The following is a 26,350-nucleotide window of genomic DNA, read 5'->3' as shown; positions in this document are numbered from 1 at the left end:
TTTTTATTCTTGCCTTTTTGTTGAAGATTAATTGACCATAGGTGTCTGGGTTTTTTCTGGTTCTCTATTCTGTTCCATTGGTCTGTGTAGCACTGGGAGCTATGTCTAGTCACTTATGATGGAGCATGATAATGTGAGAAAAAAAATGTATACATGTATGTGTAACTGGGTTACCATGCTGTACAGTAGAAAAAAAATTGTATTGTTCCATTGGTCTGTATATCTGTTTCGGTACCAGTCCCACAGTCTTGATTACTGTGGCTTGGCAGTACTTTATACTTAAGATATTCTAGAATGAATCTAATAAGGACTATATTTTTTTCAACTTTTCGTGTTAAAGTATTTTCAAATTCACATAAAAATTACAGAAATAGGAGTTACCGTTGTGACTCAGCAGTAATAACCCTGACTAGTATCCATGAGGATTCAGGTTTAATCCCTGGTTCCACTCAGTGGGTTAAGGATCCGGGGTTGCAGTGAGCTTACGTGTAGGTCACAGACATGGCTCAGATCTGGTGTTGCTGTGGCTGTGATGTAAGCCGGCAGCTACAGAACTGATTCAACTCCTAGCCTGGAAACTTCCATATGCCATGGGTGTGGCCCTAAAAAGAAGAAAAAAAATTTACAGAACTAGTACACAGAGCTCCAATGTACTCTTTACCAAGATTCCCTCATTGTCAACATTCTGAACCACTTGAGAATAAGGTGTATACCCTATTATCCCCCTTAATATTTTAGGATGTTATTATTCCATTATAACATATGTAATATATATATGTTATAATGGAATAATAATATTATATTTATATATAATAATATACACATAGCCAATTTCTTTGTCCTTTTGACACATTATTTGGAATACTATTTGGAATATTTAATATTTCCTAATATACAAGGATTCTCTCGCATATAACCATAGTACAGCCATCACAGTCAAGATTTTAAAGTTGATCCAGTATTACCATCTAATCCATAGGCTCCATTCAAGTTTTGCTGATTATTCTAGCCTGTCTTTCATACATCCAGGATCATGTGCTACATTGAGTTGTCAGATGTCTTTAGTCTTCTGCAGCCTGGAACAGTTTCTTAGTCTTTATCTTTTATCAACTTGACTTTTTTTTTTTTTTTTTTTTAAAGAGAACAGACCAGGTTACTTTATAGACTCTCAATTTGGGTTTATTTAATGTTTCCTTATGATTTATATAATTTTTGCAGGAATATTACAGAAGTTATGCTATGCTTTTCTCACTATCATATCAGGAAGCACATGGAGTTGGTTTATGAAGTAACTGTGGGGTGACTTTTTTGTTGCTTGGTTAAGAAGGTGTCTTTCAGTTTTCTCCCTTATAAATTTAATTAATAAGAATGTTAGTAAATAATGCTTATTTTGTGAGGAGATATGTTAACACTATGTAAATATCCTTTTTCTGTCAAACTTTCACCTGTTTAACATTTCCAGACATTTATTGATGGTTTCCTTAATCCAGTATTACTTTGATAGTTTTAAAATGGTGATTTTAAAAAATTCAATCATGTCTTCTAGATTTATCAAGTAGCATTGTACTGGTTGTCAAATTTTTCCTTCTCTCTGTATTTATTTATTTATTTATTTATTTATTTATTTATTTATTTATTTTGTCTTTTTGCTATTTCTTGGGCCACTCTCGCGGCATATGGAGATTCCCAGGCTAGGGGTCTAAGCGGAGCCGTAGCCACCAGCCTACACCAGAGCCACAGCAACGCAGGATCCGAGCCGCATCTGCAACCTACACCACAGCTCACGGCAACGCTGGATCCTTAACCCACTGAGCAAGGCCAGGGACTGAACCCGCCACCTCATGGTTCCTAGTTGGATTCGTTAACCACTGCGCCACGACGGGAACTCCTCTCTGTATTTATTTATTTATTCATTTATAAGGGTATGCACTCATGGAGTCCTGTTACAATCTGTTACTATAATTTTTTAAATTTATTTATTTGTTTTTTAGGGCTGCACCAGTGGTATATGGAAGTTCCCAGGCTAGAGGTCGAATCAGAGCTGCAGACACCACAGCCACAGCAACTCAGGATTCAAGCTGTATCTTCGACCTACACCACAGCTTAAGGCAACCCTGGATCTTTAAACCCACTGAGCGAGGCCAGGGATCAAACTCGTGTCCTCATGGATGCTGGTTGGGTTCATTACTGCTGATCTACAAGGGGAACTCCCATTTTTTTGATGCTCAAATTGTCCCAGACTTGGCCAATGGGAATTTTGTCAAGCCATTTTCTTTGTGCCTTTGACAAGTCCGTCTATTCTTTAAACATTGCTTTACTTTGTGCTCACGAAGATGTTTCAGGCTTATTTTATATTGTCCCTGCACCAGCTCTGGAGTCAGTCATTCTTCCAGGGAGCCTTCGTTTCTTTCTGTAGAGAAATCATGATCTAGGTGTTAGGTGTGTTCACTGACCTTGGAGGTCTGGGGGGATATCATTGCACCTAGGCTTTCTCAGCAGACACTGGAGGGAAACGCAAGTAAGTGTGAGTGTGTGTGCATACACATGAGCACACACCCCCATCCCTGAATTGTTCTTCTGTCTTTATCTTATCTATGTATTTATCTATGTATTCAAAACCATGTGTTCATATCAGTACTTGCTGGAACTGTTTTCTTGATTTTTATATCTGTAGCTCATTTAAATTCTTACTAAAACCAAAATGATTCTGAAACAATTAAAATGATATAATTATGTAAAAATAAATTAATAGAGATGGATTATTCTTTTTAACTGGTCTGAGCTTGGGGGCAGATACATTTTTTTGTAATTGAAGAGAAATAAAATATAAGAAACTTCAGGCCTATTTTGAATTGAAGCCTTGTTTTCAGTTCACTTTGGTCAGGTTTTTTTTTTCTTTTTTTTTTCTTTTTTGGGCTGCACCCATGGCATATGGAGGTTCCCAGGCTAGGGGTCTAATCAGAGGTACAGCTGCCAGCCTGTGCCATAGCAATGCCAGATCCCGAGCAATGTCTGCGACCTACACCACAGCTCATGGCAATGCCAGATCCTTAACCCACTGAGCGAGGCCAGGGATTGAACCCACAACCTCGTGGTTCCTAGTGGAATTTGTTTCCGCTGTGCCACTCCTGGTCAGTATTTTTATGTGTGCAGTTTGTAAAGTGAAAAGTAATTATCTTTTTTTTTTGCTTATTTGTTATAGGAAACGAGATTATGAAGGCTATTTATGTTCCCTGCTATTCCCTGCAGAATCCAGAAGCTCTGCCTTTGCACTGAGAGCCTTCAATGTGGAACTGGCTCAGGCTGGTATTAAAATATCTTATTTAAGTGATATAGTATGCATAGTGATATAGTATGTTTAATGCTGCACAATAAAGAAATACAGCTGTAATTCGTATGTTAGATGTGTTTAAGGTCTGTGCTGCTGATTTCTTTCTCCTGCTACTTAGGCTTAACTGTTCAGTTCCAAAAATAAAACTAGCTAATGAACTTAATGTTTCTGGAAATACCATTCTGGAATTTCTTTTTTATGGATATTATAAAACTATACAATTAACATTACATATTTGTCTGCTAGTTGAATAGGTTAATCAGAGTATTCTGCTTATCCTATCCCACGTTTGCACAATTTACATGTATATAGCAGTTTTTCAGAGCACTTTTTTTTTTGTCCTTTGAGGGCCGAACCCTCGGCTTATGGAGAGTCCCAGGCTAGGGGTCAAATTGGAGCTGTAGCCACTGACCTACGCCAGAGCCTCAGCAACTCGGGATCTGAGCCGCATCTGCAACCTACACCACAGCTCACAGCAATGCTGGATCCTTAATCCAGTGAGCAAGGCCAGGGATTGAACTTGTGTCCTCATGGATACTAGTCAGATTCATTTTGGCTGAGCCATGATGGGAACTCCCTCAAAGCACTTTTTAAATTAAGCTTTTAGCTTTAATGTGAAATAGAAAACAGGAGCAATTATAGCATACCTGAGTATAGGTATAGCATACCTAATACCATATCATATTAACTCATTTTTGTCTGAAGAATTACAAAAGAAGAGACCCCATTTTTTCTTTTTTTTGTTTAGGGCTGCACCCGAGGCATGTGAAATTCCTAGGCTTGGTGTCGAATCAGAGCACCAGATTCAAGCTACATCTGTGACCTATGCCACAGCTCGGGGCAAGAGCAGAACCTTAACACACTGATTGAGGCCAGGGATTGAACTTGCATCCTCATGGATACTAGTTGGGTTCTTAATCTGCTAAGCCAGAGTGGGAACTCTGAGGCCCTTTTTTTCTTTAAAATGGAAATAATGTGTGTAAAATTAAGATAAATTGAAATAGAGGGTGGTAATGAGGGAGTTGAAATAGAATGGCCTTGGTCTTCTCAGTAAATTAAATGGAAAGGTCAGTTACTAAGAAGTGAGAGAGCATGGGAGGGTTTGGAGTCTTGAAGAGAGTGGCAGGTTTTGACAGAGCCTCTCTAGTGAATATGATAGGAAGTGAACTAGGCACAAATAAAAGGATGTGAGTTATAGTACTGAGGCACGATTGAGGTTGGACGCCATGAATCTGCAGGGAGTGTAATAGAGTCTGGCCATTTGTCCTTGCAGACTGCTACTACTTAATGCCCTATCCCTGTTTTGCCCCTCCTCTCATCCCTCTTCTCACTGGCAGCCTCTACTTTGTTCTCTATATTTGTGAAGTCTGCTTCTCTTTTTTCTTGTTGTTATGTTCATTTGTTTTATTTTTTTGGATTCTATGTATAAGTGATAACATACAGTATTTGTCTTTCTCTGACTTAGTTCACTAAGCATAATACCCTACGGGGCCATTCAGGTTGTTGCAAATGGCAAATTTTCATTCTTTTTTATGGCTAATAGTCCATTGTATAAATATACCATATCTTTTTTATCCATTCATCTGTTGATGGGCACTTAAGTTGCTTCCATACCTTGGCTGTTGTAAATGATGCTGCTATGACCATTGAGGTACATGTATCTTTTCAGACAGTGTTTTTGATTTATTTGGATGTATACCCAGGAGTGGAATTGCTGGATCATATATGGTAGTTCAGTTTTTGGTGTGAAGTGGGTGCACCAATTTACATTTCCAGCAACTTGGGCTCCCTTTTCTCCACATCCAAACCATATTTCTTAATTTGTGGTCTTTTTTTTTTTGGCTGTGCCCATGGCATATAAAAATTCCCAGGCCAGGGATTGAACCCAAGCCACAGCAGTGACCCAAAATATCTAAAAGATAATTCACTTAAATAGTACCATTATTATACATTAAAATTTTAAATGTAATTCGTTAAACATAATGGCATTAAATATAATGACATTCAGATTCCCCAGTTATGTCTCTCTCTTTAAAATCAGGATTCACTAGATCTACATGTGACCATTTGATCTCTCTCTAAAATTTCTCTTAAACTAAATATTCTCCCTCCCTTTCTTTGTTTTTTCTTGCAATTTTTTCCCCAGAAGAATCTCTTCTATTTTTGAATGCAGATCTTGAAAATATTTTTGAATAGGCACCAAATAATTTGCAGCTTTTACTTAGGAAACGCATGATGATGACAATTTAACTGATGTATAACTTCAAGGAAGAATTAAAACAAATATATAGAATTAGTTTTTGGCTGAATCATATAATTATGCAGTTGCAAATACTAATTTTCGAGACTATGAACAGTGAATTTATTAGTTTTTAAACCCTATTTACAGGTTAAGGACTCAGTCTCTGAGAAAACAATTGGACTGATGCGAATGCAGTTTTGGAAAAAAACCGTGGATGATATATACTGTGACAGTCCACCACATCAGCCTGTGGCCATTGAACTATGGAAGGTAAAAAAAAAAAAAAGCTGCTTTTCATTTATGATAATGTTATTTCAGCATTCTTTTGGTATATACTATTTGGATAGTGGTAATGGGGAATCTATCCTGAAAATATTGTTAGGCTCATGTAATGTTCAGATATATGTTAGTTTTGACAAGACTTTAAAATCATCCATGAAAAATTTGCACAGATCTTTGGTGTATTTCTTTCTTTTTTTTTTTTTTTTGTCTTTTCTAGGTCCGCTCCCACAGCATATGGAGGTTCCCAGGCTAGGGGTGGAATTGGAGGTGTAGCCACCAGCCTACAACAGAGCCACAGCAACGTGGGATCCGAGCCACGTCTGTGACCTACACCACAGCTCACAGCGACGCTGGATCCTTAACCCACTAAGGAAGGCCAGGGATTGAACCCACAACCTCATGGTTCCTAGTTGGATTCGTTAACCACTGAGCCACGGTGGGAACTCCTTTGGTGTATTTCTTTATTAAAGGAGAAAAGAGGAATCTGGTCTCTTTGTGTTATAAATTGTTGTCCACATACTTGGTTGCAGAATTTAAACTCTACAAATTTTGAAGCAATGGCAGGTACATTTTCTGTTCTGTCTGCCCAGCAGCTCTTTATTCCAGTGCTTTAATCTGTACTCTGGGTATAGAAAAAGATGCACTGATCTTTTGTGAAGGGAGATGTGCTCCTATCTTTGTCCAGACAAATCTAAAACTACCTTGTCTAGTCTGATGCCTATTTGTTAATGAATTTTAAGTATCTGAGAATGGAAACTTATGGGCTAGAGTATTATTTGTAAACTAAGCGTATTTAGTAACTAGTTTTTTTAAAGCAGCTGTACGGATTCCTCATTCACAAACAACCGTGCACAGTTTAGGAATATGCTGAACTATGAACAGAGGAGGGAATGTCTCCACTGTTAATATGGTGAGTGCCAAAAGACAGGTTCTGTAACGGGAGCCACCGACAGACCTGACAGTGGTACGCCTCTTCTCAGGTCTGCGCCCCAGCAGAGGCAGGCCCCGTTTCTGGGCTCCACATTGACCTCACAGGGCCTCAGCAAGGATGGAAAGCCAGGCCCCACCACCAGGGTCTGAGAAGAAAGAGTGGATGGGGAGCTTGTGAGTATTAGATTAGTTGTTTACTTCTGTTCATCCCACTTTAAGAACCTCATCCTAGATGACTCAGTTCAGAGAAAAGTTTCTTTAAAGTCCAGAAACTCTTACTGATTGTGTAGAAAAACCTGACTGCATTAGAGGTTTATGTTAAGACTCGCATTGAAGATTCCAGCCTTTGTTGGGAAATAATGTGACAGATCAGAGAGTTCTTTAACATAAGTTTATCTCACCTTGGCTTCTCTTTAAAAAGTCCGGAAGGCATATCTGAATTACAGAGTATTTACGTGTATGCCGACTTGTCCAGTTTTAACAGCTGCTTACATTTTGACGATTAGTGTTGACCAGCTTTCTGATATGACAGATTTTGATGGTTAATGGGAATATTTGAAAGAAGCAGGTAGTAATGGAGTTCCTGTCATGGCTCAGTGGTTAATGAATCCAATTAGGAACCATGAGGTTGCGGGTTCGATCCCTGGCCTCGCTTAGTGGGTTAAGGATCTGGCGTTGCCATGAGCTGTGGTGTAGGTCGGATCCCGTGTTGCTGTGGCTCTGGCGTAGGCCAGCGGATACAGCTCTGATTCGACCCCTAGCCTGGGAACTTCCATATGCCACAGGAGCAGCCCCAGAAAAGGCAAGAAGAACCAAAAAAAAAAAAAAAAAAAAGCAGGTAGTACTAAGAGCATGTCTTGGCTGCATGTTCTCTATGCCACCCCATCCTGCTGTCCAATCAAACTTTCCATTGTTTTTTTTTTTTTTTTCTTCTCTTTTCTTAGGGTCGCACCCATGGCATATGGAGGCTCCCAGGCTAGGGATTGAATCGGAGCTATAGCTGCCAGCCTATACCACAGCCATAGCCACACCAGATCCAAGCCATATCTGCAACCTATGCCACAGCTCACGGCAACGCCAGATCCTTAACCCACCGATCAAGGCCAGGGATCAAACCCACATTCTCACGGATCCTAGTTGGGTTCGTTAACCACTGAGTCATGAAGGGAGCTCCTTTCCATTGGTTTTTTGAAGTTTCAGATTCTTTAGAAGATTAAATAGGGATACAGTGGTGTGCTGTCTAGAGAGTACATTCCTTCTGTGCTGTTTCATTGGTGCTTTTAGGGTATAAAAAGGTTGACTATCTGTAATTTCATATATATATTTGGCCACATCCATGGCGTGTAAAAGTTCCTGGGCCAGGGATCAAACCCACACTGCACCTGTGGCCTGTGCCACAGCTGTGGCAACATCAGATCCTTAATTTTTATAGCCAAGGTATTTATTCTATTTGGCTTTTATTTCCAAAGTTTTGATATTTCATTGAGCAGGTTTTTAGCTTCTTATAAATATTTTTTATTTTGATCTCTGATTTCTTTCAGAATCAGACAGAACTCTATTTTGTGGTCAGGGAACTGCAGCTGTTAAAGCATCAGCCTTGAGTAAATAGGAGTCTGACTTTTCAGTGGTTAAATGTTTTTTGAGTACTTTTATGTGTCAGGAGTGGTGCTTGATGGTTACCGAGATCAAACAAGCCCTGCCCCACTCAGACATGTACCAAATAAAGAAACAGGACTCTGTAGTGACTGAGGTCTCCCAGGTTGATTCCTGGGACTGGGGAGAGAGGCCTGTGGGAGTCCTGCTGTGTAATTTTAGTAACACGAGCAAAGTGGGCTCCATTCTCCACCCTTCCACCCTCTGACACATAAATGTGTATTGCTGAGCATGCCAGCCTTTACATTTTAGTATCAGTGACAGCTTAGTGCTCAGTTGAAGTGTAGGATGTTCCTAAGACTTTATGTTTCACTACTATAATTATTTATTGTGAAAATATATCATACTTAGTGTTGACTTGGCAAGAAAACAATGTTTTATAAGTTTACTGGCAATAACTTCAAATTTTCAGAAAGTTAATGAAATTAAAAATAGTATAGGAACACTTCTATATCCTTTACTCAGATTTACCCATTCTTAACATTTTATCCCATTTGTTTATCATTTGTATGTGCTTATTCACGTGTGTGTACTAGCATGTTCTCTCTATATATGTATATTTTCATACTCATAATTTTTTTTTTGTCTTTTATCCTTTTTAGGGCCACATCCGCGGCATATGGAGGTTCCCAGGCTAGGGGTCAAATCGGAGCTGTAGCCACTGGCCTATGCCAGAGCCATGACAACACCAGATCTGAGCTGCATCTGCAGCCTACACCACAGCTCATGGCAATGCCAGATCCTTAACCCACTGAGCGAGGCCAGGGATTGAACCCGCAACCTCATGGTTCCTAGTCGGATTCGTTTCTGCTGCGCCACGATGGGAACTCCATAATTTTTTTAAGTCATTTGAGTTTATGTTACATATATCATGGCCCTTTATCCCTAAATACTAGTAATTCCTAAGAATAGGAACATTGTCTTCTATAATCAAAATAGTTATAAAACTTTAGTAAATTTAACTTTGATATAACACTTTCATCTAATTTTCCATTTATATTCCAATTTTGTCAGTTGACCCAATAATATCCACTAATGTGTTTTTTTCCTCTTCCAGTGTAGGATCTAGTTTAGGGCCGGGTATTTTTTGTCATGTCTTTTTTGCTTACTTTAATCTGGAACATTTCTGTAGCTTATAACCTCTTATTTCTTCCTCCCTTCCTCCCTCTCTCCCTCCCTTCCTCCCTTCCTTTCTCTCTTTCCTTGCAATTTCCTCATTTTGAATTTGTCTGATGTTTTCTCATGATTAGATGATGCATTCTTGGCCAGAATACTGCATAGGTGATATATTATCAGAGTAGCCATCCAAAGATACATTTTGTCCATCTGTTCTTTATTGGCATTGTTCATTTTCATTAACAGTCAAGATGTCACCTAGTTTTCCAATGTGTAATCTACTCTGTAATTATAATTCCCCTTGCAACTGATCAACTTTTTTTTTTTGGCTGCCTGGCAGCATATGGAGTTCCCAGGCCAGGGATGAGATCCAATCCACTGTTGCAACCTGTGCTGTAGCAACACAGGATCCTTTATCCCATTGTGCCGGGCTGGGGATCGAACCTGCATCCCAGGGCTCTGGAGACACCACTGATCCTGTTGCACCACAGTGGAAACTCCCTAGTCAGCTTTAAGACAATGCAGATATCCTCTTCCTCATCAGCTTCCCATGAAATTTAGCATTCATTGATGGTTCTTGTCTTATCTTAATCTTTACTATTATGGTTGCAGAATGATAATTTCCCAACTCTGATTCTCTGTTCACATTTATCACTTGGCACTTTGCTATAAACAAGTGCTCTCACTCTGCTATAGTATTTGTTTATTAATTATTGGTATAGACTCATGAATTCTTATTTTTTTCAGTAGTTCATGACTCATTACTGTACGTAATTATTTGGTATTCAAATAGTCCTAGATTTGGATAGTGGGAATACCTTCCAACTAGCTCCTGTGTCCTGACATGCCTCCCATGATTTTTTTGAGCACTTTCTATTTTCTGGCACAATAAAATAGTCTAGAATCATCTTGAATCTCCTTTGTCCCAGCTCTGGAATCACTCATTCTTTTAGAGTCCTGTTTCCTTTTCGGGGAGTGGCATTAGAGACCCAGGTCTGAGCCCTAGGTGTTGTTTCCTACTGGAGTGTCTTTACTTGTAAGATAACACTGCACCCTGCAGATTCTTTTCTTTGGAGCTTTATTACTCTTCTCTTTTTTGGAAAGTCATCACTTTATTAAATAGAGTCTTCATTTTATGGAAAAAAAGTTTGTATGTAACAGTTACATAGTAGAGAAGCTCAGTATTCTTGTTTTGTTTTTGTTTGAAAAGTGGAATCTCTTAATTACTAATAGTATAAGAAAAACAAGACCAATTAGTGGAAAAGTTTTGGACATGTTATCATCTTTACTTGGAAATGTTTTGGAATGTTTTCTAGGGATATTTTCTTTTTTCCTAGTCTTTTAACATAGCTATCTATCTGATGATGAGTTATTACAAATGTTCCCTTACTTAATGTTATATTTGGCTTGTTTGTTTTATTCACGTCTACAGAAGTCATTTCTAGTATGTTCTGAAATGTTACAACTCTTTTTTTTTTCTTTTAGGCTGTCAAAAGACATAATCTGACTAAAAGATGGCTTATGAAAATCATTGATGAAAGAGTAAGTTGAAATTGCTCAAGTCCTAAGTTTTTTCTTCCTTTTTAATCCTTAAGCTAATTCTTCAGGGGGAAAATGTTTTAATATGTGTATTAATATTTTGGAGGCAGGAAACTTTAGAGAACTATGCCATTTTATCCATTCTCTGTCACTGCCTGCCATCCACCTCAGTCCCCGACCCCTGCACCCTGAGACAGGCAGGCAGAGCCAGGCACCAAGGCAGAGGCATTTGTGTGCACACCACACTCTACTATTATGCTTTTAAAAAAAAAAAAAAAACAACCAAATTTTGGAGTTCCCGTCATGGCTCAGTGGTTAACGAATCTGACTAGGAACCATGAGGTTGCAGGTTCGATCCCTGGCCTTGCTCAGTGGGTTAAGGATCCGGCATTGCCCTGAGCTGTGGTGTAGGTCGCAGATGCTGCTTGGATCCCGCATTGCTGTGGCTGTGGTGTAGGCTGGTGGCTACAGCTCTGATTGGACCCCTAGCCTGGGAACCTCCATATGCCGTGGGAGCGGCCCAAGAAATGGCAAAAAGACCAAAAAAAAAAGAAAGAAAGAAAGAAAAAATAATATGTATGTATTAAAAAAAAATCAGAAATTTTCAGACTTATATAAAAGTAGAGAGAATAGATACTTTCACTTATCTGTCACTTAGCTTTTATAGTTATAAACACATGTCCAGTGTTATTTCGTCTATATTCTACTACCTTCCCTCCCTACACTCTATTAGATTATTGTAAAGTAATCCTCAGACATGTTATCATTTGATCTGCAAATACATATGTATGTTAGATTGGTAAAGACTTAGTAAAATATAACTACCGTAGGATAGTTTGGATAGTTCTATAATATCATCAGAACTTGAGTAGTTGTACACATATCCTGTATACCCAGTGCTTGGATCTTTATCCAAATAGAGGGAATAAAGAAAGTCTAATGGTTCTAGCAAATGGAATTCTATCCTAAGTTCTTAGAACTCAGTTCTAGTTCCAACCAAGCATGCAAATTGCTTGATGACCTGACTTGTGTAATCTTTCTTACACCTTGTTGGCTAGGTGTCCTCATTGGCCTGGTATTTATCACATACTATTGTCTTGAAAGTGTAAGTTTACTTAATTTAGATATATTTGATTAATAACCATAGGCTATAGTAGTAATAATATAAGCCAAAATGAAATAATTGCTTTAACATTTAAAAAATTGCTCACTTGGCTTATAGAGTTAATTGGCACTAAGAAAGTCTGTTTTTCAGGGGTGTCTTCTGTTTTCACGAGGTAAAGAAAATTAGAGAACTCAAGACAGATAATGGAAAATCTCTTTGTCTCACTCTCTTTTTTGAATGGAAAATAACACTTTTCATAAGAAAAATAATAACATTTTCCCAATTGTTTAATGGAAAATAACATTTGGCATTTGAATGGAGGGATATTGAAAAGTAAAGGACTGGGATCAATCTCCCTGAATCGATCTAAAGATTAAATTCAGTCCCTATAAAAATTTCAGTTGCCTTTTTACAGAAATTGACAAGCCAATCCTAAAATTCATATGGAAAAGCAAGAGACTTAGAATCACCAAGATAATCTTGAAAAAGAAGAACAAAGGGGACTTAGATTTCCCAATTTTGATACTTAACTACAAAGTTACAGTAATCAAACTATGTAGCATCAACATGGCATAGACATAGAAGTAAATATATAGTGATCATGTAGCTCACATGGAATAGAATCAAGAGTCCAGATATGAATCTATATATTGATAGTCAATTGATTTTTGACAAGGATATAAAGATAATTCAATGGGCAAAGAAGAGTCTTTTCAAAAACAATGCTGGAATAACTGGATATCCAATGCAAAAGAATGAATTTAGACTCCTACCCCATACCATATACAAAAACTAACTCAGAACAGATCAAAGACCCAAATGTGAAACTTTTAGGAGACAACGTAGGCATAAATATTTTAAATTTTATGCTGGGCAGTGCTTTCTTAGATATGATGCCAAAAGCACAAGCAATTAAAAAAAAAAGATAGTTGGATTTCATCAAAATTAAAAACCTTCAAGAAAATGAAAAGGCAATCTACAGAATGGAAAAATACTTGTGGCTTATATATTTGATAAGGGACTAGTATTTAAAATATTTAAAGAACTCTTATAATTTGACCATAAAAAGAGAAATAACCCAGTTTAAACAGGGGCAAAGGATTTGAGGAAACATTTCTCCAAGGAAGATAGCCAAGTGACGCATAAGTACCTAAAAAGATGCTCAACATCTTTTCACTAGGGAAATGGAAATCAAAATCACGATAAGATACCACTCCACACCCATTAGAATGACTGTAATGAAAAGGATGAACAATAATGAGTACTGGTGAGGATGTGGAGAAGTTGGAACCCTTCATACATTGCTGGTGGGAATATAAAATGGTGCAGCTGCTTTGGAAAAACTGCTTGGCAGTTCTTCAGAAAGTTAAACACAGAGCTTTCCTTCACCCAGCAACTTCACTCCTAGGTTGACATGAGAAATGAAAATCTGTCCATACAAAACTTGTACATAAACGTTCATAGCAACGTTATTCACAAGAGCCCCCAAATAGGAACACTCATAGTTTGTGAAGGAATGAATAAACACATGTATATCCATGCAGTGGAATATTATGCATAATTTCTTAAAAGGAATGAAGTACTCATAGATGTGCCAACACGAATGAATCTTGAAAACATGCTAATTGAAAGAAGCTAGAAACAAAAGGCCACTTATTGTGTGATTGCGTTTTTATAAAATGTTCACAACAGGCAAATCCATGGAGACAAAGTATCTTTTAGTAGTTTGTCAGGAGATAAGGAGAGGGAGAGATGGGAAGTGACTGCTTATGGGATTTCTTTTCGAGGTGATGAAAATATTCTGGAATTAGATAGTGGAGTTACCTGCAGAACTGTGAATATATCAACTGCTATACCCACTGAATTGTATACTTTAGAAGGGTACATTTTATGGTATGTGAGTTATGTCTCAATTTTTTTTAAATGTTAAAGATCTAGACATAGGTTTTTTCCTGGGATCTTTGCTGGTGCCAGTTTTTCCTGGCCATCAAATCTTTGTAAATGTGTTATTATGAGTCGCTAAATGTTCTTATTCTAAGATTTACATATTTCTGTTTCTTTAATATAATGTGTTCATATAATCAACTCTGTTACTTTATTAAGCGTGGTTTCTTTGGGGGGGGGTGCAGGGCCTGATTATCATCTCCTTTCTTTTCCAGGCACCTTTTCCTTATTAAGAGCATGGGCTTAACAGTCAAGATATGTGGGTTTGAATCCTTTTCTCACCATTTATTTGCTGTGCAATCTTGAGCATATTCCTTAATATGTCCATAATTGTTCTTTCATCTGCGAAATGGAAGAAGTATTAATTCCTTAACTTTTGAGGGAGTTAGTAGACTTAAGAAGATCATGTCTGCAGAGTTCCCTGGTGGTGTGACGGCACTTTCATCCCCGCAGCTCAAGTTCAATCCCATATCTGGGAACTGAGACCCCACATCAAGCTGCTCCATGGCTAGGCAAAAAAAAAAGATAAAGTCTGAAGTGCTTAAGTAAGAGCTCAGTTAAGTCAGTTTCTCATGATACTAATGGCTTTAATTTAGAAGGAATTAAAAATTAGGACAACTCCATGTCCATGGCAATTTGTGCATTGAGATTATTCCTGAGGTATTTTGAATATTGAATGTATTAGGACTTTCGTACTTGAATTTTATTTTAATCTTATTTTATTGGATAATAATGTGTACTAAAATTTTTTGTTCTTTATTATTCTGTTTTTTTGGACAAAAAAATTGTGCCTTTTTAAAATAAAATGTTGATTATTCATCAAGCAAATAAACCATTTTGTTTGCCTATAGGAAAAAAATTTGGATGACAAAGCATATCGTAATATCCAGGAACTGGAAAATTATGCTGAAAACACACAAAGCTCTCTTCTTTATTTAACACTAGAAATATTGGGTGAGTTTTTTTTTCTATTTTATACTTCTCTTTTTTTTTTTTTAAAGAAAATACCTTTTTTAAAAAAGTTGAAGTATAGTTGATTTACAATATTGGATTAGTTTCAGGTATACAGCAAAGTGATTCAGCAACACATATATATATTTTTTCAGATTCTCTTTTATTATACATTATTACAAAATATTAAATATTGTTCCCTGTCCTTGTTTTTTAGGAGTATGGGAATTTAATATATACCTTTCTTTGGAATGGAATGCAGACTACTCAGAATAACCAGGCTCTCATAAAAGTACTGTAGTTATTACCTGATGGGAGTACTATAATTAACCTGATAATTGCGGATGATTTTACCTCATTACATGTCTCCTACAATTTGGGAGACCTGTGGCTTGATTCCTCCTTCTCCGTCAGTAATATTTCTCCTTTTTTTTTTTAAGGTAGAATAAGTAAAACCCCTATCTCTAAGTTTGAATGAGATTTTTCTTTAAAAAAAATAAACTATGCCATTTAGATGGTATTTTTTACTCTTTTTTTTCTAAGTTGGTGAGGTCTTGGTGTAATGCAGATTGGAATGAGGAAATTATTTGTGACAAGGACAATATACCATCCCATTGAAGAAGGTACTATGTCTTTATGTCACCTTAATAGAATAACACAAGCCCCTACAGAATTTCCCAGGCCTGTTCTGCCTCCACATTCAGTGACATGTTTGCCAACACAATGAACGGAGGGAGCAGAGAACAGAATGTTTTAAGCATATACTTCAAATGAGGTCATATGGAAATTGCTCTGAGAAAAAAATGCAAAACTTGCAGTGTTTTTCCAGGATAGCTGATTACAATTGCAAATGTGCTCTTGGTGTGCTGGAGTCTGAAGAGAGCTGTTATTTAAAAGTTGGGAGTTTGGGAATTCCCACTGTGGCTCAGTGGGTTAAGAACCTGTCTGTAGTGGCTCACCTCAGTGAGGAGGTGTGGGTTCGATCCCTGACCCAGGAACTTCCACATGCTGTGGGCACGGCCAAAAAAAAAAAAAAAGATGCAGTTCAGAAACCCATTAGTGGTAAATGGTCAGCTTGTCTTTGTGTCCTGGTTTTTAGGTATAAAACATAGGATAAAAATCTTTTACGTGTTTAGGTGATTTTTCTATATTACTTCTATTGCCTCGTTACACTTACAAAGAGAAAAGAGCAGCCCTATTGTTTAATTTCTGAAACCATAGGTGTAAAGGATCTTCATGCAGATCATGCTGCGAGTCATATTGGAAAAGCACAAGGCATTGTCACTTGCTTGAGAGCAACGCCCTATCATGGTAGCCGAAGAAGGGTCTTCCTTCCCATGGATATTTGTATGCTGGTAAGGCCGTTATCTGTACCCTCTAGTCATTTACTTCAAGAACATGGGGACACATGTTCTCTCTTCGTTCTTTGCTTAGTCTAGTCAAGTAACTGCTTTGAAATGAATCCTTAATTCTTTTTTGCTCCAGAGTCACCAAGTCAGAATTGTATCTGTCAGACATTTCAGGTGGACGGTAAGAAGGTCCAGAGAGCCTTGCTTGGTGTGGCTTCATGTTGATGCCATCCTCTCTCCCAAGCAATTACAGTTCTTATTCCTAGTGTTCATCTTAGCCTGTTCCTTATTTTACTTTAAAGGAGGGTAGTAATCCATTAAAAAAAGAATGCAGTTTATGACAGCGAGTTTTCTGGATGAGGTTCATTACTGACTGTTCTTTTAAATTTCTGATCTGTTTGTTTCTTGCTCTGTTTATTTTGTCTTACCTACAACTGTCATTACTTCTTGTATATTCTTCTGAGAGTGTGTGCATGCATGCACGTATGTATGTATATCTCTAGACACATATATTTTTAAAAACAAAATAGGCATTTACTGTACATACTGTTCTATCACCTGTTTTCTTTCTTTCTTTTTCTTTTTTTTTTTTTGGTCTTTTTAGGATTGTACCTGCAGCCTATGGAAGTTCCCAGACTAGGGGTCGAATTGGAGCTGTAGCTGCCAGCCCACACCACAGCCACAGCAATACAGGATCCGAGCCACATCTGCAACCTACACCACAGCTCACGGCAATGCCGGATCTTTAACCCACTGACCAAGGCCAGGGATCGAACCTGAGTCCTCAAGGATGCTAGTTACCGCTGAGCCTCGATGGGAACTCCTGTCACCTGTTTTCTTGAGCTAAGTGAGTTGTAAGTGTGCTTTTTGATTTCTATGTAACAGCCATTTTCCCATACAGCATGGTGTTTCCCAAGAGGATTTTCTGCGGAAAAGCCAAGATAAAAGTGTGAGAGATGTTGTGTATGACATTGCCAGCCAGGCACACCTGCACCTAAAGCATGTAAGTAGCCTCTTTTTTGCCAAAGCCCTTAGGAAACTACCCTTTCTAGCTGTGGCTACTCCTAGGCATGGTTGTAGTGTTCTCTATTTGGCAGTCGTCTTCCGTCTCTCATTGAAATCCCGGTAGGCTTATCTCAGGGACTATTGTAAACTTTTCCCCCTTTTGAAAAATCCCCTTGTCTTCTCAGCTTCCTTGGGTTCCTCTCTGATTCATCCCCTCACCATTTCTTTCTCTCAGGGGACAGTGTGTCTTCCTGCCTTGTCTTTAGCTCTTCCAGGATCTTGTATCCTCAGCAGTTCCCAGCAGGTGTTTTCAGTTGGCTTTTCTGAAAACTTGCCTCTTTTATCTTCTGGTTTGTTGCTACTGTCTCTTGAAGTTACAGGCAGCCCATTGGATTGTTTTTTATTTTTCCCTCCCAATTAACCTTTTTTTTTGAATAAGTGTCCTGCACTCATTTTTACCTCAAGGCCCTCACCACCCCAGCACTGTTCACCTTGCTATAGTGTAGCTTTCATCCTGCCTATTCTAATAATAATCTCCTTCTGGCTACATTTGGAGTGTCTGATTTATTGCATTCTTAAACCCTCTTGGTAGCTTCACCTTAAGTGCTTCTAAGATATGAGTAAATGCTATAGAAATTGCAGGGGAGTCCAAAGGGCTGTGCTTCTCCTGTTGCCCAGTCTTATTTCATACCTGCAACATCTTTTTAAGAGTTTTACAAGAGGAAAATTGTGTCACCATTGTACTCTTTGAATTTTGGAGGTATACTCATTTGTAGCAATAGAAGAGCAAATTGTTCCAATAAGAAATAATTTTATGGAGTTCCCATTGTGGCTCAGCGGGTTAAGAATCTGGCTAGTATCCATGAGGATGTGAGTTCGATCCCTGGCCTTGCTTAGTGGGTCAAGGATCTTGCATTGCTGCAAACTGTGGCAAAGGTTACAGATGTGGTTCAGATCCCTAGTTGCTGTGGCTGTGGCATAGGGCGGCAGCTGCAGCTCTGATTTGATGCCTAGCTTGGGAACATCCATATGCTGTGGGTATGGCCCTGAAAAAGTTAAAAAAAAATAATAATAAAGTGTCTGATTAGAGAGGGTAGATGTTTGTATGTATGAATGTGAATGTATATCCTATATACATATGCACACACACATATAATAGAGAATCAACTAGACCTGATAACTGATTGGTTTGTGGCAGGATCAGGAAGCAAGAAAGTCAAAGGCTGCACAGAGCTCAAATATAGATGGTGATGGTACCAGTCAGAGACTCCAGTAAAAAGGCAGTGGTATGCTGGGTGCTGATCTGTAGACTTTGGACGAGCTGATAGACATCACTGAATTTAAGGGAATTAGAGGATGTTTAGGGAGGTAGCTAGAATGTACATTGTAGGATTGTGACTTTAAGAGGAGGTCCGAGTTAGGGATATAGACTGCAAGTCATCTATGGTTAAAGCTCTTTAGGTGAGGATGTGCTATTGTCCAAGGAGAAGGTACTTTTTTTTTGTCTTTTTGCCATTTCTTGGGCCGCTCCCGTGGCATATGGAGGTTCCCAGGCGAGGGGTCGAATCAGAGCTGTAGCCGCCAGCCTGCGCCAGAGCCACAGCAACGCAGGATCCAAGACGTGTCTGTAACCTACACCACAGCTCACGGCAACACCGGATCCTTAACCCACTGAGCAAGGCCAGGGATCGAACCTCAAACCTCATGGTTCCTAGTCAGATTCGTTAACCACTGAGCCATGATGGGAACTCCGAGAATGTACTTTTAGACCAGAAGACCAAAGGCAGAACCTTGAGCTCACCTCCGTTTCTCAGGTAGGAGGGGAAAAGGGCCATTTATTAGGAAGAAGGAAAAGGAAAGAATGATCCAAGAAGTAGAACTCAGAGTCAGTGCCTTGAAAACCAAGGGAGGAGCAAATTCCGGGAACAGGGAGTACCAAAGTTTTATATTCTGCAGAGAGATTAAGGAGAGAAAATGGGTATGATGGTTAGTATTTGTGGATGGTCTTGAAGAGAGCAATTTTAGTAGATGGGGGTAAAACCAGAGTATCTCGGGTGAAGCAGTGAGTCCAGGAGTAGAGGTGCTGTCTGACAATGTAAACAAAGACCTGTGCACAGAAGTGGGCTTGGTGAGGGCAGGGTGATGGGCATTAGCCTGAGTGGGTCAGGGCTCCCTAGTCCAGAGTAATAGGGAGTTAGGTTGTGCAGATGAGGTTGGATTCAAGATGGGGAGGGTCTTGGATTCCAATATGGATAGTTAAGATATGATCTATCAGGAAAATAAGTTAAAGAAAGTAAAATAAAACAATGACTTACATTAATTGGGCTGACTGCATAGAATGAATTAAAGGTTGAGGAACACAGAGACAGATCAGCCAGGAGGACCTTATATTCATCTAGACAGGAGGGAATGATGATCCAAACCAGGGAGGTGCTGGGACTTTTAATGCAACTTCACTTGACCCTTGACCAACCAAGGGAATTAGGGGCTCCAGCCCTCCTCGTAGTTAAAAATCCACGGATAATTTATAGGGTGGCCTTCTGTATCCAAGGTTCCTCAGTGTGGGTGGATTCAACCGACCAAGGATGGAGTAGTACATTTTCTATTGAAAAAAATCTGCACATAATGAACCCATGTTTAGACACTTACCCCTTACCACTGAGTTGGGGCTGGGGGGTGTCAAAGTTATAAGGCAGCTGAAGCCAATTGGTAAGGAGGAATGGAATTCTTCATTCAGTACCTTTTCCTGATTCCTGTAGGTTTGGCACATTAATCTCAACCGGCAGATGAGATGAGAGCTATTTTCTTGCTTTTGAGAGAGGCTCCAACTGTGCTGTTTTAAACTGCTGATGTTGCTCTGTGTTCACTTTCAGCGGCAGAGTGTTTATTTCCAGAAATATTTGTATTTCAAGCCAGTTTCCTTTTGTCTTCCTTTTTTAGGCTAGGTCCTTCCACAAAAGCGTTCCTGCGAAAGCATTTCCTGCTTTTCTTCAGACAGTAAGTAGATTAACAGAGACAGTGGTTTAATTAATGAAGCAGATGTGTATAATCTCTTTCTCTATTTTATAAGGTTCCTGATGCAGATCTTTAGTTTGGAGTCTTTGTTTTTGTTTTCCTCCCTTGGGGTGGGTTTTGTTAGTTACATTCTGCTTATGGTGACCGTCACAGCCTGTGTCCCCAGAGGCAGGTGAGTGGAATTGTCATCAGTGCTGACTGCGGCCAGACTGCAGTGGTTTGAATCTGCTTTGCCCCTTACTGGCTATGGAACCTTAAGTTCCTTAAACACTCTGTTCCTCAGTTTACGCGTGGGAGAAAACACCCTGTAGGAGTGTTAGGCTACTCCTAGCCTATAAAATTATAAAATTAAGAATTTCATTCTCTATAGTGACCATATTGTTGCTCTGGTCCCTGAAAATGGTTCACAGCCAGACCACAGGCTGGCTGCATCAGAATCATCTGGAAAGCTTCTTTAAAAATACAGATTCCTGAGGTCTTCTTACTAAATAAGACTCTTAGGGTTGAGAAGAAGGCTGTTCCTAAGAGGAGCTGTGATTTTTAAAAATTGCCCAGGTGATTCTGATTGTGTAGCCAGGTGCAGGAACCATTGTGTGTTTTTTTGTTTTGTTTTTGTTATTTTGCTTTTTAGGGCCACACCCACAGCATATAGAGGTTCCCAGGCTAGTGGTTGAATTGGAGCTCTAGCCACCGGCCTACACCGCAGCTACAGCAACACCAGATCTGAGCTGCATCTGCGACCTACACCACAGCTCATGACAACGCCGGATCCTTAACCCACTGAGGGAGGCCCGGGAATCAAACCTGCATCCTCATGGATACGAGTCAGGTTCGTTAGCTGTAGAACCACTCCGGGAACTCCAGGCACCATTGTTGTAAAATACATAAAGAAATGAGACTTGCTTCCAGTTAGTATTACCTTTTATGGGACAGATTCTGAGCTAGGTCATTTCACACATTCCTAGCTGTGGTTTACTTCACTTTGTAGCTCGAAAGCAAGGTTCAAAGGTGTGTGGTGTTTGAAAATGGAAAACTCATTCATTTTCTGCAGTACCAAACTCCCCCCCCCCTTTTCCCCTAAGATATATTTAAATATTCGTTTCTATCCCTTCACGTCGTCTCTCCAAGGTCTCAGATCTGAGTGTTTGAAATCACTTTGTTTCTTTACTGGGTTTGCTTATAAAAGTAATACATTGATATTTTAGGTGTTCGCATAAGAGGAGGCAAAAGAAGAAATTAGAATCTTTCCAGTTCTATCCTTTTCAGAAATAATGTCTGTTCATCTTTCTGGACTTTTTATGCTCATATAATTACATATGAGTTTTTTGTATAAATGAAGTGCTGAGCAGCTCTCTCTATGTCAACACATTGTTCTGTGTTACTGTTTTTAATGATTATTTATTTAGCTCTTTGGTCTAAATGGTTATTTGTTTAACTTAACTGAATTAAGCTCTATGAAGGATAAAGACTTTGTTTTGTTCACGTCTGTGAAAAAGGTTGTTCTTAACTCTAGTTGTCTATGAAAATCACTTCCAGAGCTCTAAAAAAAAACAAAAACAAAGCTGGGCCCCTCCCCAAACCAATAAAATCACAATATCTAAGAGGTTGGACTAGGTATTGATACTTTGTAAAAGCTCCCCCGGGGAATTCCCATCGTGGCTCAGTGGAAACGAATCTGACTAGGATCCAAGAGGACACTGGTTCGATCCCTGGCCTCGTTCAGTAGGCTAAGGATCTGGTGTTGTGACCTGTGGTGTAAGTTGAAGATGCACCTTGGATCTGGTGTTGCTGTGGCTGTGGTGTAGGCCAGTGGCTACAGCTCCAATTTAACCCCTAGCCTAGGAACATCCATATGTCTTGAAAAAAGACACACATATGTCACACACACACCACACACACACAAATAGCTCCCCAGTAATCAAGAAGTGCAGCTAGGCCTGAGCACCACTATCCTAGGCTACTGCTGTGGTTCCTATACCAGGAATATCTGTCCGAAATATTGTTAAAAATGCAAATCTTGGGCTCCACTTACGGACCCAATGAATCAGAAACTCTTGGGGCTAAAGCCCAGCTTTCAGTTTCTGTTGTGTGTTGGGAGAAATTAGGGGGACTACATGGCAATTCCTGTACACCCTCATTCCAGCCGGGGCACATCTCTTCTCATTTGTTTTGTATATGGGACATTTGTTCAAAGAAAAGGTTTTGCTGTTTAAAAGTGATTTGAAAATGACTAGTCTAGGGTAGAGTGCGTTGTTCTCTATGCTGCAATTTTAAGAAGCTATATTCAGAAATTGTAACATCTTCGAGAATTTCACAGTGAATTTTTTATCTCAAATAACTTATCATTAGCCAGACTTTGCTTTGAAACAAACCCTAATTTGCGAATGCTCAGTTGAACTCTAATTTTGAAGTCATGTTTCATCTGTATTTTAATGGAATTTTCTCCTAATTGTAAAAGCAGTACATTCTCATAATAGAGAGTTGGACAATAGAATAAAAATTAGAAGAAAATAACCATCACTTATAATTCCCAGACCCAGAGCTAAATGCTATTTATTCTTTTCTTCTTTTTAAAATGAAATTTTGTATATAAAGTCATATTTTATGTCAGTATCCTGTTTATCAAGCATTTAACCATGTTATTTAAAATAATTATTAATACAATATTTAATGACCATATAATATTCAGTCATGTGTTTGCATCTTAATTTCATTAACTGTTCTATATAACTGGATATTATAAGATGATTAAAATGAACATAATTAGAGCTGGAAAGTTAATCACAGTATATTAAGTGATAAAAAATCAGGTTACAGCACATTATGAAAAACATGAACTTTTTCCAGAAAAAAAGAGAACATGTGAAAGAAAGCACGCTAGAATACCTTCAAAGTTTTTACTTTCATTCTCTTTTAAAATCTCTTTGTTTTTGATGTCTATATATGTATGCAGTGTCATAACCCATAACATGAACATAACATGAACTCACCGCTCCATCCAGAAATTAGAATGTGGCCATTAAAATTGTGTTTTTCCCATCTCATCTCCTTGCCTCCCTCTTCCTCTTCCCAGTAGCAATCCTGAATTTTATATTTATTATTCTCTGGCTTTTATTCTGAAAAAAACTTTCCCCCATTTTTATGTATTTCTAACCAATATGTTGCTTAGTTTTGTTTTTGAACTTTATAAAAATGGGTCATTGTTTCTTTATGTCTTCTAAGTTACACACACACACACACACAGTTTCTTAGAATTATCCATATTATTGCATCTAGTTACATTCATTTTACTGTAGCAAAATATTTCATTGTGTGAACATTTCATTTATCTGGTTTTTTTTTAAAGAGCTTCTGGGTTTCCAGGTTTTTTACAGTTGTGCACAGTGATGCACTTCTACCTATTGCTATAAACATTATGCAAATTAAGGGTTTAAAAAGTGGAGATCAAGTTCATTTGCATGCACTCTCATCTGTTTATAGTGTGTAGAAGAAAAGCCTGGGAGAAAAAAACCCACCATCCTTTGGATAAGCATGATCTCTGTTGGATCGCACAGGTTGTGCTACAGAACTCTAGGGGGTGCTGTGCACATGGGCTTCACGCCTCAGCACTGGGCAGTGCAAAAACTAACACTTCTCTAATGAACAAATTATCAAAATAAAATAAAAATTCACACATCCATAAAATAATTGAAAACCATAAAGAGCCCATCATCAGTGTTTTTCCATCCTGCCCCCAATCCTAGTGAAAGCTTTGTCAGGTTTTGTGTGATGGGTGACGTTTATAAGGACCTGTGGTTGTGCTCCCTGGTTGCAGATTGTTTTCTGGCAAGGACATGGAGAAGCTTTAAACTTTTTCACAAAATAATTTTTCAGACAAACAGCTTGAACTCCCCTTGTGGCACAGTGCATTTCTGTGGGTGGGGACGGGGTGGTGTTCATCTTCCTTAGCTGAAACACCGATTTCATGTTCTGCAGAGTCTAATAGTTAGACCTGGACAATAATTTCTCTCCTACATTTTGACCAGAAGACTATAACTTATGATCAGAATTGGCTTGATATCTGTAGTACTGTCTCGATGATATGGTTACATCGGTCTAGTAGAAACTTCTTAGAAGATGATCTCTTTTTTAAAATTCTCATTTACATTCTTAATGTCTAGAACACCATCTCAGGAAAACTAAAAAAGCCTTAATACTTGCTGGGTTTTGTTTTTTGTTTCTTTTAAAGACGTCATCATTCTATGATCTAGTGACCATTATTCTCTTTTCCCAGGTTGCTCTGGAGGACTATTTAAAGAAAATTCAACAAGTGGATTTTGATATATTCCACCCATCTTTACAGCAGAAGAATACGTTACTTCCGTTATCTTTGTATATTCAGTCATGGAGAAAAAGATATTAAAATAATTTCCAGCACTGATACTTACTTTTATTAGTTTTACAAAAGCAGACTTTTTGTATTAGTTTTACAAAAGGGTTCTTGTTTATAAACAGCAGGAACTATTTAAGGAGAAAATTAATTTATTGAATGAGTGTGTAGGTCACAGGATTGATGAGAGGTTGTTATGGGGCCAGGGTGCCAATTTCTGTCGCGGCCACCGCCATCGTCACCACTAGCCCAGACAGTGTCTGCTCTGCCATCGCTGTAAAGTCAGAGCCCCAGAAGGGAGCATCGTTTTTGCTGTGCTCAGACTGCAGGCCACCAGAGGGCTTCCGCCAGCAGAGGGCAGGGGAAGGCGGGTCTCCTCCCTTACTCACCTTTAAAGAAGAACAGGGAAGGGGGCTCAGGTTGTGCTAGTTTTGCATGCTGAGCAGCCAAAACTCAGGCATCCAGTAAAGCCGGGAAGTGCATTTATTTAGGAATCATGGAGAGTGAAGTTAATACTTGAGTGTCAGTTGCTTTGTTCTGGGCTCTATATCTCTCTAACATTTAAGCTTTACCACCCTGTGAAAATTTGTCCATGATGATAAAATGACTTCTTTCAGGCAAGGCAACTGGCTATCAAGAACTTGAACCTTGGAGTTCCCCGTCGTGGCTCAGTGGTTAACGAATCTGACTAGGAACAATGAGGTTGCGAGTTTGATCCCTGCCCTTGCTCAGGGGGTTAAGGATCCAGTGTTGCCATGAGCTGTGGTGTAGGTTGCAGACACGGCTCGGATCCCACGTTGCTGTGGCTCTGGCGTAGGCCGGCGGCTACAGCTCTGATTCGACCCCTAGCCTGGGAACCTCCATATGCTGCGGGAGGGGCCCAAGAAATGGCAAAAAGACAAAAAGCAAAAAAAAATATGTATAAATGTAAATTAACAAAATTGTGTTAAATAGTCATTAAGGGGATACTGCATTTTTAAAAACGAGTATACTAGTTGAGTTTCCCAATAATAAGCACTGTATTATATCCTTTCATCAGCGCTCTCATTTGATCTTAAAAACTCCATGAAATGAAGATTTTATTTTTTTGATTTTTAGGGCTGCAACCTGAAGCATATGGAGATTCCCAGACTAGAGGTCTAATAGGAGCTATAGCTGCTGGCCTACACCACAGCCACAGCAACGCCGGATGCTTAACCCACTGAGCAAGGCCAGGGATTGAATCCGCAACCTCATGGTTCCTAGTCAGATTCATTTCCGCTGCGCCATGTCAGGAACTCCAAGAATTTTTTTGGTGATTAAAGTTTTTCAACTGTAAAATATATACTAGTTATAGAAAGCCAAGATTGTTTGCATTGCTAGTAATTCCTAGTCCAGATACGGACTTGGAATGAATGTCCGACTCCCAAGACTAAGGTTATGCCCTAGTTTCCTTTTCCTGCCTTTTCCGTCGTCTTGTCTCCTGCCCATTCCCTCCTCTGTTCTACCATTTCTCCATCCCATCTCAAGGCTCTGGTTC

The 26,350-nt window shown here is 38.9% G+C and overlaps 1 protein-coding gene and 1 non-coding gene across 4 annotated transcripts in view; both read left to right on the top strand.

Moving 5' to 3' along the window:
• The window catches only part of NDUFAF6 (NADH:ubiquinone oxidoreductase complex assembly factor 6), a 31,172-nt gene extending 6,294 nt beyond the window's left edge, over window positions 1–24,878 (top strand). The window contains exons 2-9 of one of the 3 annotated variants that reach the window (XM_047783575.1): window positions 3,203–3,302; window positions 5,721–5,843; window positions 11,040–11,096; window positions 14,994–15,096; window positions 16,315–16,448; window positions 17,344–17,445; window positions 20,388–20,444; window positions 24,736–24,878. In XM_047783575.1, the coding sequence (XP_047639531.1) occupies window positions 3,203–3,302; window positions 5,721–5,843; window positions 11,040–11,096; window positions 14,994–15,096; window positions 16,315–16,448; window positions 17,344–17,445; window positions 20,388–20,444; window positions 24,736–24,864 (805 nt within the window). In that variant the 3' untranslated portion in view covers window positions 24,865–24,878. Of the gene's footprint in view, window positions 1–3,202; window positions 3,307–5,720; window positions 5,844–6,840; window positions 6,960–11,039; window positions 11,097–14,993; window positions 15,097–16,314; window positions 16,449–17,343; window positions 17,446–20,387; window positions 20,445–24,735 lie in introns of those variants that run through there. The other 2 variants (XM_047783576.1, XM_047783577.1) reach the window with 2 other exon arrangements.
• On the top strand, window positions 18,015–18,149 carry LOC125130162 (small nucleolar RNA SNORA14). Its single transcript, XR_007135663.1, has one exon. It is a non-coding gene; the product is annotated as a small nucleolar RNA SNORA14 (small nucleolar RNA).
• Window positions 24,879–26,350: the final 1,472 nt, after the last annotated feature.

The sequence above is a fragment of the Phacochoerus africanus genome, chromosome 6, assembly GCF_016906955.1.
Source record: "Phacochoerus africanus isolate WHEZ1 chromosome 6, ROS_Pafr_v1, whole genome shotgun sequence".
NCBI lineage: Eukaryota > Metazoa > Chordata > Mammalia > Artiodactyla > Suidae > Phacochoerus > Phacochoerus africanus.
Note: the sequence above shows the minus strand (reverse complement) of the source record. Positions and strands in the feature narration are given on the sequence as shown.